Below are 16,175 nucleotides of genomic sequence, written 5' to 3'. Positions count from 1 at the left end.
ACACATATTTATTATTTTATTTTCAATATAGTAAATAAGTAGCTCAGGGACAGAAGGGCAAGAAATGAAAATGGGTGTGCACACACATGAAATGACTCTCACAGTGACACTGACAGCAGTCTGCAGTAGCATAGATGATGATGACACCTCACCGACATGACACATCCCCTCCTGAGTCATAGTGATAGTCTCTCTCCACGCCAGGTGGTCCCTTTAGTCCACTTCACTCCAAACAGCACTGACAGTCCTGCTCCCGGCTTACCTTGCTTCTGTCCCACACACGTGGCTCTGGCTGCTTTGCTCGGCTCCCTTGCACTATGACATCAATTGACACATTCATGCACCAACTCCGCCAGACCAGCTACCTGCTGGCACCATCCAAACACACTGTAGCAGACACTCAGATGGTCTCGGCCAGCTCTGGCCCAGAACAGCACATGCACAGTCCTAAACGGAGCATCACAGACATATTTTTTACTGACAATCTTTTCCTGTCACTGGCATTTACTGGCAGGAGAAAAGTGCCCATTTTTTACTGGCTCCCAGTAAAAATACTGATGGTTGGCAACACTGCTGGATCGTAGTGTTAGTTTTTCCCCCACACATAAGGTTTTGTTTTTAGGCCAAAAAGTTAAATTTTTGGTCTCATCTGACCAGAACACCTTCTTCCACATGCTTACTGTGTCCCCTACATGGCTTCTCACAAATTGCAAATGGGACTTCTTATGGCTTTCTTTCAAATATTTTTTCCACTCTTCCATAAAGGTCAGATTTGTGGAGTGCACGACTAATAGTTGTCCTGTGGACAGATTCTCCCACCTGAGCTTGAGTTACCATGATCCTCTTGGTTGCTTCTTTTGTTAATGCTCTCCTTGCCCGGCCTGTCTTTTTAGGTGGATGACCATGTCTTGGTAGGTTTGCAGTTGTGCCATACTCTTTCCACTTTCAGATGATGTTCAAAGATTGGGATTTTTGTATAACCTAACCTTGCTTTAAACTTCTCCAAAACTTTATCCCTGTCTGGTGTGTTCCTTGGCCTCTATGATGCTGTTTGTTCACTAAGGTTCTCTAAAAAACCTCTGAGGGCTTCACAGAGCAGCTGCATTTATACTGAGATTCAACTACACACAAGTGGACTCTATTTACTAATTAGGTGACTTCTGAAGGCAATAGGTTCCACTAGATTTTAGTTAGGGGTATCAGAGTAAAAGGGGCTGACTACAAATGCATGCCAATTTTTGTTTTTAAAACTATTTATCATTTTCCTTCCCCTTCACAATTATGTGCCACTTTGTGTTGGTCTATCACATAAAATCCCAATAAAATACATTTACCTTTTTGGTTGTAACATGACAAAATGTGGAAAATTTCAAGGGGTATGAATACTGTTTCAAGGCACTGTACTAGAGCCAGAAGTTTCCATAAAGAAGTGATTGTATCTCTGGAAGTGCCACCAATCTCTCCTTCCTCTACATGTTTTTCTGGTCATGGACCAGGCTGGCAGCCAGGTCTATAAAGCTGCGAGGGTTGCCTTGAAATGTCACTCTTCTCTGTCTTGCATTAGAAGCTAACATAACACCCAGTGGATATTTTGTAGGAGTTATATGGTTATTGCACTTTAGAGACAGAAAACTTCCTGCTCACTGAGAATTCCAAGTTATCACATCAGGATTAGAAGTTGGGGAAGATCTCTCTGGACAAAATCTAGTGTAGGACCCTCTACCAATAGGTAGGTGCTAGTGATAGGATTTTTGTTAAATAGGATGTCAGTGCAGGTAAATTTAGACAGGCCCATGCTGCAAGCTAGGCCGGTCTGTTTTGATCTGGGGGCTGGGAGTGGTTAGTGTAGCAGTGGGTGTGACCACCTGTGCTCTGGCTCTGATGCGTCTCCCCTGCTTCCAGGGAGAATGTTCTGGAAGAGGGTGTTCTGGAAGAGAGGCAGGGCCTGGAACTGGAGTGGCAGGCAGCTCATGGGGGAGCCCTGACCAATCCCCACTTGGTATTGGCAGGGGGGGCTTCCTAAATAAGTTGAGGTAACATGCCACTGGAGAGAGTTTTTGGCTGGGTGAAGAGGAGAATGGAATACTAGACAGCAGCAGGAGGGCACCCCCATCTGGGGGGGTGCCGATCGCAGGAGGAGGCCTGGGGAGAACTGTGAGGGAACTTCGCCTTTACACGGTCATTGGCGATGTCCTTACCATCACATGGTCGTTGATACGGAACTCCTGGAGCAGAGGGACAGATGAAACTGTCAGAACGTATGGTCCAGTCAAGATCTCTTTCAAGGACTCAGGGCAGAGAAAGGTTGTGAGTGCACCACAATGGAGCGCTAGATGTGCCAGGAAGTCTGTGAGGGAACTTCACTTCTACACAGTTAGTAGTGAAGTCCTCATTAATAAGGAGTCCTGGATCAGAGGAGAGACTGTGAGGATGTGTCTCAAAATTGACGTGGCCTGAGGGCACAGGATTTGCAGGCTGGGCTAGCTGGGAACAGCAGCATGTGCTTTTAAACTACTAGGCCCGTGGGTAGAGATGCTGCAGGCCTCTGGCCTAGTAGCAGTGAGCAAGAAGAAGATGCGACATTACTTTACTTCAGGATAAGTTTTGTGCAGGAGGAGAGGAGTTCTGGGAACATCACCCTTACACGGTCAAGAGTGATGTCCTCATTCTTACAATGTAATGGGTGAGGAAGTCCTGGAAGCAATAGTCTACGGGAGTTAAGTAGAGGAGAAGCAACAGTCTGCATGCTGATGCAGGAGAAAGACTATAGCAATTAAATATGCACACCATCTCTTCTGGCTCTAATTATGTGCTAATTTGTGAAATCTTTAAAATATGATGGCAAAATGAACTATCCTATGGGCATCCCATATACCCTTTCCCCCAACCAAGTTGTACCCCCCAATAAAAAATAACAAAACCAGCAAATGACTGTTCATTGTCTCTGCAAGTGATATATGAAAGTCTGGCAGTGCGGTGAATTGGTGGATGTTTTTTTACTAGTGGCAACTACAACGCTACACTAGGCAGAGGATCAAAAAGACTTTTAGTACAGTTCAATTCTTATGCCATGTACACACGATCGGAATTTCGGCCAGCAAAAGACCGATGAGAGCTTTTCATCGGAAAATGCGACCATGTGTATGCTCCATCGGAATTCCCGCCAGCAAAAATTTGAGAGCATGTCCCAATCATGTGTATGCAATTCCGACGCACAAAAATTCTTCCTTTTTCTAGTCCCGTCGTACGTGTTGTACGTGACCACGTTCTTGACGGTCGGAATTTGGTGTGACCATGTTTATGCAAGACAGCTTGAGCGAAATCCCATCGGAATTCCGTCGGGAAAACCATCAAAGCTTTTTCCAACCAAAATTCCGATCGTGTGTATGTGGCATAAGGCTATTATAGATGGAAAAATATTGTGTCCTTTCAAGTGCATTCTGCTTGACCTGCATTTGACATCCCTCTGAGCTGCTTTTGCATTCCCGTTCATTTCTACAAGAAGAAAAGCAGTTCTATTGCAAACACAGGTCTATGTACACAGATCCTTTAGCAAGCAAATGCTATTGTGATCCTTTCCTCTTCCCTTCTGCCAAGCTCAAGTAGCCATAGCGGCTTTATTGGAGACCTTAGTTAGGTAAGCTGTGGTATGGTGTTACTTATGCCTCTGGCTGCTCCAAACATGGCCGCCCCATAAATACCTAGAACAATGCAGTTTCCTAAAAAGAGGTTAAGCACCAAGCTCATCTTAAATAAAACAATAAGCCTTACCCCACCTGGAGTATGTGTTTAGCTCTTGGCTGGCCCCCCGCGCCGAGTGGGAAATAAAGAACTGCAGATCCCTGCCTCTGTAATTTCCCCTCTCACTACAAAGCATTAAAATCCTTATTTGGCAGAATAACTGGCACATATATCGAATCTGCTTATTCTGGGCTGTTAAGTAAGTTTAATTAAGTTACTAAGTTAATGTTGCACGCTATCTACCGAGAATCTTAATGCAATAAACTGAGGCAAGGGAATAAGAATCCTAAATTGCCTCATTTTTTCACAGTTGGAATTGGGGACCAGTTAGCCGCTTGCGCTGAAGGAATTCAAATCTTTCAGTTGCCCTGAAGCTTTCCAGGTTACCGTGTTGCAGGCAAGAGGAATGCGTAAATGTGATCAAAGTATTGTAATACACTCTTTCCATCCACTACGTTTTTCCACCCTTATTAAGGCTTCCTGCCTTGTAATCTTACAGTATGTCGTCTTTGTAATTTAAAGGGTTTCTGCTTTACCTGTAGATTTATTATATCCCCCTAATAAATGAAAGTGTAATACATAACAAACACATGCATAAATTAAAATAAAAGGCAGATATATATTAATATAAAAGGTTCTGGATGCAGGTATTTCTAAAAATTACGCCAAAAAAAATGTATGGGGGGGCAAATCAGATTGAGGAATTAGGGATTCATACCACCTTATTCATCTCCTAGGCCAGTGATGGTGAATCTTGGCACCCCAGATGTTTTGGAACTACCTTTCCCATGATGCTCAACTATGCTGCAGGATGCGTGAGCATCATAGGAAATGTAGTTTCAAAACATATGGGGTGCCAAGATTCGCCATCACTGTCCTAGGCAAAACAAGCAGTTAAAGTGTTACTAAACCCACAACAGTACAGTCTGTATATGCAGTAAAGTATGCTTGTTATACTCACTAAGGAACCTATGACGTCACGCCTGGCCTCTGCATTCAAAATAACGGCGCCACCTTGGCTGGGAAGCTGTGATCGTTTTTTTTATTTTTTTTTTTATTTTAGGCTTCCGAGCCTAGAGGTGAGATGTGGGGTCTTATTGACCCCATATCTCACTGTAAATAGGTCAGATCGTGCCATATTCCTATTACAAGGGATGTTTACATTCCTTGTAATAGGAATAAAAGTAATCAATTTTTTTTTTAAAGTGTCAAACTAAAAAAAATAAAAGTAAAATGAACAATAAAAAAAAAAAAAAGTAAAGCGCCCCTGTCCCCGTGAGCTTGTACGCAGAAGCGAATGCATACGTAAGTCCCGCCCCATCTGAAAATGGTGTTCAAACCACACATGTGAGGTATCGCCACGAACGTTAGAGCGAGAGCAATAATTCTAGCCCTAGACCTCCTCTGTAACACAAAACATGTAACCAGTACAAATAATTAAAGTGTCGCCTATGGGGATTTTTAAATACCAAAGTTTGGCGCCATTCCACTAGTGTGTGCAATTTTGAAGCGTGACATGTTGGGTATTTATTTACTCAGCGTATCTTCATCTTTCACATTATGCAAAAAAATTGGGCTAACGTTACTGTTTTTTATGAAAAAAGAACGTGTTGGAAAAATTGCTGCGCAAATACCGTGCGAGATAAAAAGTTGCAACGACCGCCATTGTATTCTCTAGGGTCTTTGCTAAAAAAACATATATAATGTTTGGGTGTTCTATGTAATTTTCTAGCAAAAAAATTATGAATTTTACATGTAGGAGAGAAATGTCAGAATTGGCCTGGATGCGAAGTGGTTAAGGGGTGTGGCAAGGGGGTGTGTCCTATGCCTGCATACTTTTGCTGATAGGTGTCCCTCATTCCCATCTCAAAAAGTTGAGAGGTATGCCTAATGCCCGCGTACACACGACCTGATTTTCCAGCAGAATAGGTCAGACGGAATCATTCTGTCGGATATTCCGATCGTGTGTGGGATAATCCGATCGTTTTTCTTTAACCACTTGCCGCCCACCCTATAACAGATACACGGCGGCATAGTGGTTTCAAAATCCTGACCGGATGTCATATGACGGGATCAGGATTTTGAGCCGCTGCGCGCCCCTGGGGGCGCACATCGCGGCGATCGTTGTTGCGGGGTGTCAATCTGACACCCCGCAACTACGATCTCAGTAAAGAGTCTCCACGTGATCAGCCGTGTCCAATCACGGCTGATCACAGTGTAAATAGGAAGAGCCGGTGATCGGCTTTTCCTCACTCGTGTCTGTCAGACGCAAGTAGAGGAGAGCCGATCGGCTGCTCCTCTGACAGGGGGGTCTGTGCTGATCGATTATCAGCCCAGCCCCCCGGAGGATGCCCACACTGGACCGCCAGGGATGCCACCAGACCACCAGGGATTCCAGTCAGTGCCACAATGGATGCCAATCAGTGCCCATAATGGATGCCAATCAGTGCCCACAATGTTTGGCACTGATTGGCATCCATTAGTACAGTATAATATAATACAATGCCGCCTATCAGTGCCCATCCATGCCACCTATCAGAGCCCATCCGTGCCACCTATCAGTGCCCATCCATGCCCATCTGTGCCGCCTATCCATGCCCATCTGTGCCGCCTATCCATGCCCACCTGTACCGCCTATCCATACCCATCCATGACGCCCATCCGTGCCAGCTATCAGTGCCAATTTGTGCCACCTATCAGTGCCCATCCGTGTCGCCCATCAGTGCCACCTATCAGCGCCCATCAGTGCCGCCTATCAGTGCCACATATCAGTGTCCATCAATGCCACCTCATCAGTGCCACTTCATTGGTGCCACCTCATCGGTGCCCATCAGTGCCGCCTTATCATTGCCCATCAGTGTAACCCCATCAGTGCCCATCAGTGAAGGAGAAAACTTACTTATTTACAAAGTTTTAAAACTGAAACAAAAAAAACATATTTTTTTCAAAATTTTCTGTATTTTTTTATTTGTTTAGCAAAAAATAAAAACCGTAGAGGTGATCAAATACCGCCAAAATAAAGCTCTATTTGTGGAAAAAAAATGATAAAAATTTCATTTGGGTACAGTGTAGCATGACCGCGCAATTGTCCCTTTAAAGTGCATCAGCGCTGAAAACTCAAAATTGGTCTGGGCAGGAAGGTGTTTAAGTGCCCTGTATTGAAGTGGTTAAAAAAATCAGACAGATCTAGAAATAGAACATGTTTAAAATCTGTCCGACGGACTCAATTCCTATCGGGAAAACCGCTTGTCTGTATGCTAGTCTGACGGACCAAATACGACGCAAGGGCAGCTATTGGCTACTGGCTATTGAACTTCCTTTTTTAGTCCCGTCGTACGTCATCACATTCAAAACTAAGGGACTTTATTCCGTTCGTGTGTGGGCAAATCCGTTCGTTCAGAAGTCCATCGTAACTCTGTCGAAAGTCCGTCTGGAAGACCGTCTGACCTTTTCTGTCCGGTCATGTGTAAGCGGCATAAGAGGTGAATCCTGTGCATTGTGTTAAAAGGCTGTCTTCTCTGAAACTCCCCTTCTTTTACTGTCCCCAATCCATCTGCTGACAGAACAGAGCTTTGGGGGCACTCTACACATGTTCAGTTTGGCACGTATTGCTAGAGAGTGCATATGATCAGCACACGGCCAATCAGCACTGTCCAGACAGAGCGTGAGGGGTCCTGTGGTCTCATAGGACAGTGAGAGGAGGATGAAAACTCCTTCTACTTTAAAGTGGATGTAAACCCAAATTTTTTTAAAGATTTTTTTGATGTCCTAATGTAGAGTATAAGATTTCCTATCATTTGAGCCCAGTCTTGCCACAAAGAGTTAATCCAGCTCTGAGCAATCCTCTTTTATTGTTCAGTGAGATAAATCTTGACAAACACAAAAAAACTTTGTCAAATCCTCCCCCTTGCTGTGAGTGACAGGTGATTTACATATCTCGTGCACTAGCCTAAGAGACATGCATTATTTTTTAATTCCCTCCCACTCCTTTCTTCTGCTGCTCTGCCAGAATTGGATGTTCCCCATCTCAGCATGATTGGGCATACTGAAGTCATGTGGTTACTTTCCTGTCTTTTCACTGGATGTTAGAGATCATAGCAGAAGTTCAGTGTAAGAAATACACAGGAGAATATGCATATTGACAAGGGGAGTGTATAGGTGGGCGGGGAGTCTACTGACATCACAACTCCACCCACCGAGCTCCTGCCAACAGACCCACCCACAGAATCTGCAGTTTTTCATGTCTCATAACAGACAGAGGGGAGACATTTGACAGGTAGAGATACATGCAGGAGGCATGTATATCCTTATAGATAACCCCTATGGCAGTAGTTTCAAAAAGGATAACATTGGGTTTACATCCACTTTAACCAGTACTCGGCCAGACACTGAAAGAAGTGGAAACAAAAGACTGCGCTGGAAATAGAGCTAATAATAAGCTGCAACACAAAGTGAAATACACAAGAATAAAGATAAAAACAAAATATGGTTGCGCTCTAAATAACGTACAAGTGAAACCTTAACCTTAATAGGGCATATAATCAATGTAAAATAAATTCTGAAAAATGTAAATACAGTCCCAACTATGAAGTTATTGCCTCTGCGAGTGATCCTGTGACAATGAATCAAAGTTCCAAACAAAGATTCCTTTTTAGAAGGTGAATCGTGTGAATCAGCATGTGAACAGTTCAATGAAACTCTTGTGACTTTTTCTTGACAGACACCGTGAATCCACCACCATAAAGAATGTGCGCTTACCAGCTGCACAGGCTAGAAATGCCTGTGGCTAACACCCAGCCAGGGCCTTTTCCTCAGTGATGTTCTGACACCAATCTAAACACCTCATCAACGGGGGCCGTCTGATCCAGTACCTTGCTGGACAAATTCTCCACAGCTCGTTAGGTGATGACACGAAAGTAGCTCAGAAAAAAATGCAAAGATTTGCCATATCTGCTGTTTTTTTTTTTAAAGAATATAATAAAACAAAAATGCCTTCAAGACGTATAAAGGAATATGCTAAAAATATGCGGCCGGCCGGCAGCAGTACACACGCCCGTGCAACAAACAAACGGGACATATCAGCACATCGTTTCACCCGGCGCGTTTCGTCACGAATATGACGTTGTCCTAGGGCACAGCCGGTGTACTGACGCACCGCTTATTATAGTAAACACACACAGCCACACCTCGTTCTGAATCGTAGGTGGCTGGCTTTAAAACGCCATTTTAGATAAAGGAAAACAAGTTAGTGGTGCCAGGAGTACTTCATGCCTAATGCCCCGTACACATGGTCTGATTTTTTGAAGAAAAATGTTCGATGGGAGCTTTTTGTCGGAAATTCTGACCGCGTATAGGCTCCATCGGACATTTTCCATCGGAATTTCCATCACACAAAATTTGAGATCTGGTTCTCAAATCTTCTGACAACAAAATCCGTTCTCGGAAATTACGATTGTGTGTACACAATTCCGAAGCACAAAGTTCCACGCATGCTCGGAATCAAGCAGAAGAGCCGCACTGGTTATTGAACTTCATTTTTCTCGGCTCGTCGTACGTGTTGTACATCACCGTGTTCTTGACGTTCGCAATTTCCGACCAACTATGTGTGACCATGTGTATGCAAGACAAGTTTATGCCAACATCCGTCGGAAAAAATTCATGGACTTTGTTGTCGGAATGTCCGATCGATGCTCGATTGTGTATACAGGGCATTAAACACAAAGTGTCCGAAGTTTGTCCCAATATACCTGTAAAGCCCTCATCTAAATGGCCAAGCTATACCCGCACAGAGAAACCGCTATGTCACAAGAGTTTACCTGGGAGGATAGCATAATAGTAACGGCTCCTAAATGGGTAAAATCGTCTATATCGGCACCAATCAATAAACAGCTCAGACGTAAAACAGTCACCCTGAAGTAACAAAAGATAATTAATACACAAAAAAAAGATAACATTTTTAATTCACTCATTAATAACTAGCAAAGACACCTATTATATGCTGAGCAGACACCATGTTGATTAACCGGTACATGTCATGCATATGTATATATTGAACGGACCCTAAGAACAAATGATAGACTAATGCCGCGTACACACGATCGGACATTGATTGGGCATTCCGACAACAAAATCCCATGTTTTTTTTCCGACGGACTTTGGCTCAAACTTGTCTTGCATACACACGGTTGCACAAAGTTAACGGAAATTCCGAACGCCAAGAACGCGGTGACGTACAACACGTACGACGAGCCGAGAAAAAATAATCTCAATAGCCAGTGCGGCTCTTCTGCTTGATTCCGAGCATGCATGGAACTTTGTGCGTCGGAATTGTGTACACACGATCGGAATTTATGCAAAAGGATTTTGTTGTCAGAAAATTTTCAGAACCAGATCTCAAATTTTGTGCTACGGAAATTCCGATGGAAACTGTCTGATGGAGCCTACACATGGTCGGAATTTCCAACAACAGCCTCCGATCACACATTTGCCGTTGGAAAGTCCGACCGTGTGTACGGGGCATTAGGCATGAAGTACTCCTGGCACCACTAACTTGTTTTCCCATATCTAAAATGGCGTTTTAAAGCCAGCCACCTACGAGTCAGAATGAAGTGTGGCTGTGTGTTTTTACTATAATAAGCGGTGCATCAGTACACAGCCTGTGCCCCAGGACGATGTCATATTAGTGACGAAACGCGCCAGGAGGAGCAACTGCGTGTATAATATAATAGTATAATAGTCTTCATCAGCCGATAATGCGTTAGATAAATAGGTCGCATAAACCAACACAAACATAAGACTAGCGACTCAACTGATAGAGTGAGCCTAATCGTTATGTCGGCTCAGTAAAGCAGGAAGATCCACCCTGCCCATCCGAAACGAAAACATAAATCATTTCATGTTAGCCAAAATAGAAAAGGTTCTACAGGTCAAAATCTTTTAATGGACATTCCATGCTAAATAAAAAACAAATGACCCTACAGATTGTTGGTCACAAGATAACTACTTGTATAGACCATGAATTCATATTCACAGATCTGCCTATATCAACATAGAAGTCATAAGGACCAATACACACTATTCAATTTGCTGCAGATCTTTGTATTCAGGTTTACCAAAACCATATAATATGAGTTCAAACCTTAAGAGCTTCAATTTGTATGCAACCAGACAGGCCCTTGCACTACATGGTTTTGGTAAATCTGAAGACAAAAATCTGCAAAAAATCAAATAATGTGTATGGGGCTTTAGACTGCTATATACTGCTGATGAGAAAATGTATTTATTCATTTTATATTTACTAAAATAATTACATTTCCATGGTCTGTGTACTGTGGGAGTCCAGATATAGTGAATGCAGGGTCCTGGGTTTAGTAACACTTTAAACCTTGCAGTTGAGGGGGATCATTGCAAGGATTAAAGCATATGTGAACCCTCACTTGTAAAAAAATAAAAAATAATTTAGTTTAAAATAGAAATGAAAGGCACAACATGTGTATACATATAAATAAAAACATAAACACCTTATTTCCCCCACTTTTTTTATGAGTATGTGATTACAGCTGCATAAAGGGTTTTAGAAAGGTGGAGGTGGGGAAACAGCATCACACTGGCCTTCCCCAGTAAATGACAGTGCAGGGGGTCGTGTCAGGACAAGTCTGATCATTGGAGGCGAGTAGGCCCGATTTCCCAACACAGATAGAGAACTGAACATGCTTTGCTCTCATGCCTAGTGTGGTCAGTTTTCATTACAATGACAGGGGGACTGGCAGAAACACAGATAGAGAACTGAACATGCTTTGCTCTCATGCCTAGTGTGGTCAGTTTTCATTACAATGACAGGGGGACTGGCAGAAACACCAGGGATTTCACAAAAAGGAAGCTATACAAAGAGAACAGGATACTTTTCCATACAATTAAGTGGTACAGCAGGCACAGATCAGGAATATGGGGTAACATATATTTCTTTAATAGCTGGTTATGCCTAGAAGATGATAGATAAGATGGTATGCCTCCTTAAATTCCTCGCTCTCGTAGACTTCCTCCTTTTCATGTGACTGTTCCCCTAGTCACAGCTCTCTGACCTCACCCCCATACAATGCAGGACCATTACTATTCTCCCTTATCAGGGTCTCAGGGGAAGTGAGGAAACGTTTTCCCAGTGGGAACAAACTAATAAAATCAGAGGTCCTACCCCCTTTACATCTGTATCCCCCCCCCAAAAAAAAAGAGAAGTAAAGGATTTTATTCCCTGCTTTGCGGGGGGAAAAAAACTATTTCCCGCTGACAGGCCTTGTTTACATAGCCCTGTCCTGTCTGATTTCCAGATGATCGGCATGTACCGGCGGTGATCTATTGGCCAGCAGCCGCTGATCAGCATCTGCTGTGTTTAATCACAGCACGGCTGAGTCACTGGTGATGCATGCGCGCGCCCTCTACCCTGAAGATCTGGCACAGTAGGGCTGCCTTGCCACCATATACCTAAGCAGTTAACAGAAATGAGAAATATCGGCAAGCAGTTAATAGAAATGACAAATATTCACTGTGCTTAGATTCCAAGGAGCAGCTGACATAGAATTGTTGGTAACAATAACATAGGTAAGAAATGGGTATATGCAGCGCTAAAAATATTATGTTAGTAAAAATCCACTAATGTTGGAAGGAAGGTCCATTTCCTTTTCAGAACCACCCAGGGTGTAAATCGGACAAATCAAGGTGAATAAATATATCCGCCACCAAAAATCAACACACCGGGCCTCTTACCGCAAGCAGTGGACCACTAGATCAGTATTTCTCAACTCCAGGCCTCAGGCGCCCTAACAGGTCCTTTTTTTAGGCTTTCCATTATTTTGCACAGGTGATTTGATCAGTTTCACTGCCTTAGTAATTACCACAGCCGTTTCATCTGAGGGAATTCCTCTAGTACAGTGTTTCTCAACTCCAGTCCTCAAGGGGTGCCTTGAGGACTGGAGTTGAGAAACACTGCACTAGATTACAGGTGGTCAAACAGGCATAGTATATCACGATGATCATGTCTCCATCAAAGTAACAGGCACCTGGATCTTGTACAGCTCTCACATATAATAGATTCACAGATTCATACATTGAATGAGAGGAAATGACTCCTCGTGGTGCAGTATATCAAGCCAATATGTATTTATCTCAATAAGAATTCCAAAATACTGACATTTTGCCTGTTAAAAACGAGCATGTCATAAGGTAAAAATTATCAAATGTTTCCAATCAACAAGATGGCTACAGTCAGTGTTTCGTCGTGACATCAGATCCCAGGCTCCATCCTACGCATTTCGTCCAATGAGGAACGTCAACAATTTTTTTACTTTCCATTTTGAGAACGTTCATTGAGTCTTCTAATTTTAATGGTGTCAAATTGACAATCATTTTCGGCCATTCAACAAATTTCTAACAGTGTATGTGGGTTTTCATTTGGAAAATTACATTCATTCCAAAATCAAATGTTAAGAACAAACACAATTTTGAACGACATTCATCAAGTCATCGAATGTACCCAGAATATATGTACCGTGAGAGTGAGACCCCATGTCTCGGTGAAAATGAGTGTAAAATGGACATAGGACTCCCAAAGAGGCAGTTGGAGAAGTTCCGGCAGAAGATTGATGATCAGAGGAAATTATGCTTTAAGTCTTCTCTGGATTTTGAAAGTCTGGATTGGGGCTGGAAACTTGAAGACTTCAAAGAGCATCAGGAGGGATGGAGTCTTCGGTCTTGAGTCCGGGCTTTCCAGAAGTTCTGCAGGTTGTGTGTGTGTCCAGGTGCACATACTAATTATAAGGCAGATCTGAACATAGCTCAGGAGTGTTGGTGTTGGAGCAGTTGCTGCAGCCAGGAGGGAGGTGTGCTACTGTTTAAAACCCAGGCAATATCCTTAAGCTGAGAGAGTCAGGGACATAGCTGAGACAACTGGAAGAGAGAGTCCTGGGGACCAGAGGGGACCGGGAGCCTTGGAGGAGTGTGAAGGCCTGGAGTGTCAGGGGAGCTCCCTCCTAGAGGCCAGGAGTGGGTCTGTGAAGCAAGGTACTGCGCCCAAGGCTCAGTGAGCCTTAAGAGCCAGGTGGATTGGCATTTTTCATTTATTGTGTAAAGTGGTCCCAGAGGGTTTACAAGCACTTTAAGTAGCTGAAAACAGAGGGAAGGTGATCACTTATAAAAAAAGGGGTAAAAATGTACTTATAAGTGTTTTTATATCTCTGTACACAAATGTTTTGCCTTTTATTCCATTTAAAGTGGAGTTTCACCTCCAAAAAAAAAAAAAAAAATGTATGTGCTTAAAAAAATAAATAAATAAACATTTGGAGAATTTTTTTTTTTTACTCTCCTCCAAATGCCTGTTGCTAGAGGGTCCCTTATAGTCTGCCTCCTTTGGCGCCTGGGCTCCTGACGTCACTTCCCTCAGTGCAGGAATGGAGATCGCCTCTCCCCCTCCCTCTTGTCAATCATCTGGGACACGTGACAGGTCCCAGATGATTGCGCGGCCAGTCATGGAATGCGGCTCGCGCATGCGCAGTGGGTGCCCAGCTGTGAAGCCACAGCCGGGCGCCCACAGTTAAAATGCCGGCGCCATCGAGCGGAGGAGGAGACGAGCGGTGCTTCGATCCCCCACATCGCTGGACCCTGGAACAGGTAAGTGTCCGATTATTAAAAGTCAGCAGCTGCCGTATTTGTAGCTGCTGACTTTGAATTTTTTGTTTTTAAGCGGAACACCGCTTTAAACTGAATGGGTTGTTTCACAAGGTGATGGTTGGTTTACATATACTTTAAGGTGTCGTAACCTACAGCAACCAATCACAATGAATCTTTCTTCTGATCACCCTATCATAGAACCCCATTGTGTGCCCTGAGTACTGCACTTTGTACGGCACCACCACCATTTGCAGCTGCTTATTAATGATCCGCTATCAGCGCAGGATGTTGTTTTGTGTTCAGCAGCAGATTTGGCTAAACAGCCAGAAATCGGCGTCATATATTTTAGCACATGTGTCGGCCTCGTACAGGCTGCAGATCAGCAAAAAACAAATAAACGATAAAAGAATGGAAACAAAATTACAGAAATTTGCAAACTTTGACAAATGGCGCCCTGTACTTGCCACGAGCTAATGGCGTCCAATGATTAATAAGAGCAAAAATAATTGCATTTCATTAAGATTGATGACACCTACCCCCCTCTTCCACCCTCCCTTCCTCTCTCTCGTTTCAGCCCTAAAGTGGAAAAAGATGAAGTCCTCATATATATCGGCTGCTGTTCCGTCGCCGTGGCAACTGAGGCAGAGATGGAGTGTCAGGCCCCTAATCAGCCAATTATCACTCAGATTACTGCGATACGGGAGAGCTGGCTCCAGAACACCCAGGTATAATCAAATCTTTTTTTACAGACTGATTCAAACAGTTTGAAATTAAATTTGTAACAGAGCGTACATTAAAATAAAAAAACAATTTAGGCATGGTTAGGGTTATAAATAATGCTAAGTGCCCGTGAAAGTTGGAACGCCTGCTTCTGCTGCACAACAACACTCCATTTATCGCTAAGCGGGACTTAATGAAAAAAGTCTGTAGTTAAACAACATAGCGCTTATTACAAATGAACGCTTGTCCTCCAGTTTAAAGGAACACTCCATTAAGAGCAGCAGCCACCAGTAAACGTACATCATGGTTTATACGCACTTTTCTTTTTTTTTTTTTTTTTATAAGTCACAACGTGCTTGTATGAAGCTGGGAGCACACAGGCTCATTTTAATCACATAACTAAAATCGCAAGCCTCCAGCAGCCAATGGGAACAAGCTCTCTGATGGCTTTATTTGCGTGATCAAGGGGTTGGTTGCAGGACGGTGGTACATGCTCTAAATCAGCGAATAGATTTCAAGGCATGTGCCAGGGGCGTATCTACCGCAGGGCATATGACTTGGGCAGCATAGAGGAGTCACTATGAGCAGGGCCGGTTCAAGCTATAGGCAGCTTAAGCAGCCGCCTGGAGGGCGGTAAAATCAGAGGTTAACATGGGGAAATCCCACCCTGTCAAAATGAAGTGTTTGCACGGGCCCTGCATCAGAGGAGGAGGATGTAACCTCCTCCTCTTGTCCCGACTTGCTCCGCCTCCCTTCTGCCGGCCTGGCAGAGGGACATGCTGTCCAGACTCCAGAGAGGGACCCACCTGGAGGATACTGATCATGTAAGGGGAGAGTATCCCATACCTCCCAACTTTTTGAGATGGGAATGAGGAACACCTATCAGCAAAAGTATGCAGGCATAGGACACACCCTTTGTCACGCCCCCTTAAAGGAGAATTGTACAAAAAAACAAGATTGGTTAAACCCATAAGTGCTTTTTTTTTACCACTACTATTCCTTTATATTGGCTTTTGGAATTTACAAATGCAGCAATTTAGAAATCAGATGAAAGG

At 43.5% G+C, this 16,175-nt stretch overlaps 1 protein-coding gene across 2 annotated transcripts in view; it reads left to right on the top strand.

The window, feature by feature from the left end:
* The window catches only part of PKHD1 (PKHD1 ciliary IPT domain containing fibrocystin/polyductin), a 975,887-nt gene that overhangs the window by 255,374 nt on the left and 704,338 nt on the right, over positions 1-16,175 (top strand). For both annotated transcript variants that reach the window (XM_077489019.1, XM_077489018.1), the window contains one exon: positions 14,975-15,125. In XM_077489019.1, coding sequence (XP_077345145.1) covers positions 14,975-15,125 — 151 coding nt within the window. The remainder of the gene's footprint in view (positions 1-14,974; positions 15,126-16,175) is intronic.

Source organism: Lithobates pipiens, unplaced genomic scaffold, assembly GCF_037356315.1.
Source record: "Lithobates pipiens isolate NorthernLeopardFrog02 unplaced genomic scaffold, aLitPip1_a1.2 Scaffold_18, whole genome shotgun sequence".
Lineage (NCBI taxonomy): Eukaryota > Metazoa > Chordata > Amphibia > Anura > Ranidae > Lithobates > Lithobates pipiens.
This window is presented reverse-complemented; position numbering and strand designations above follow the sequence as displayed.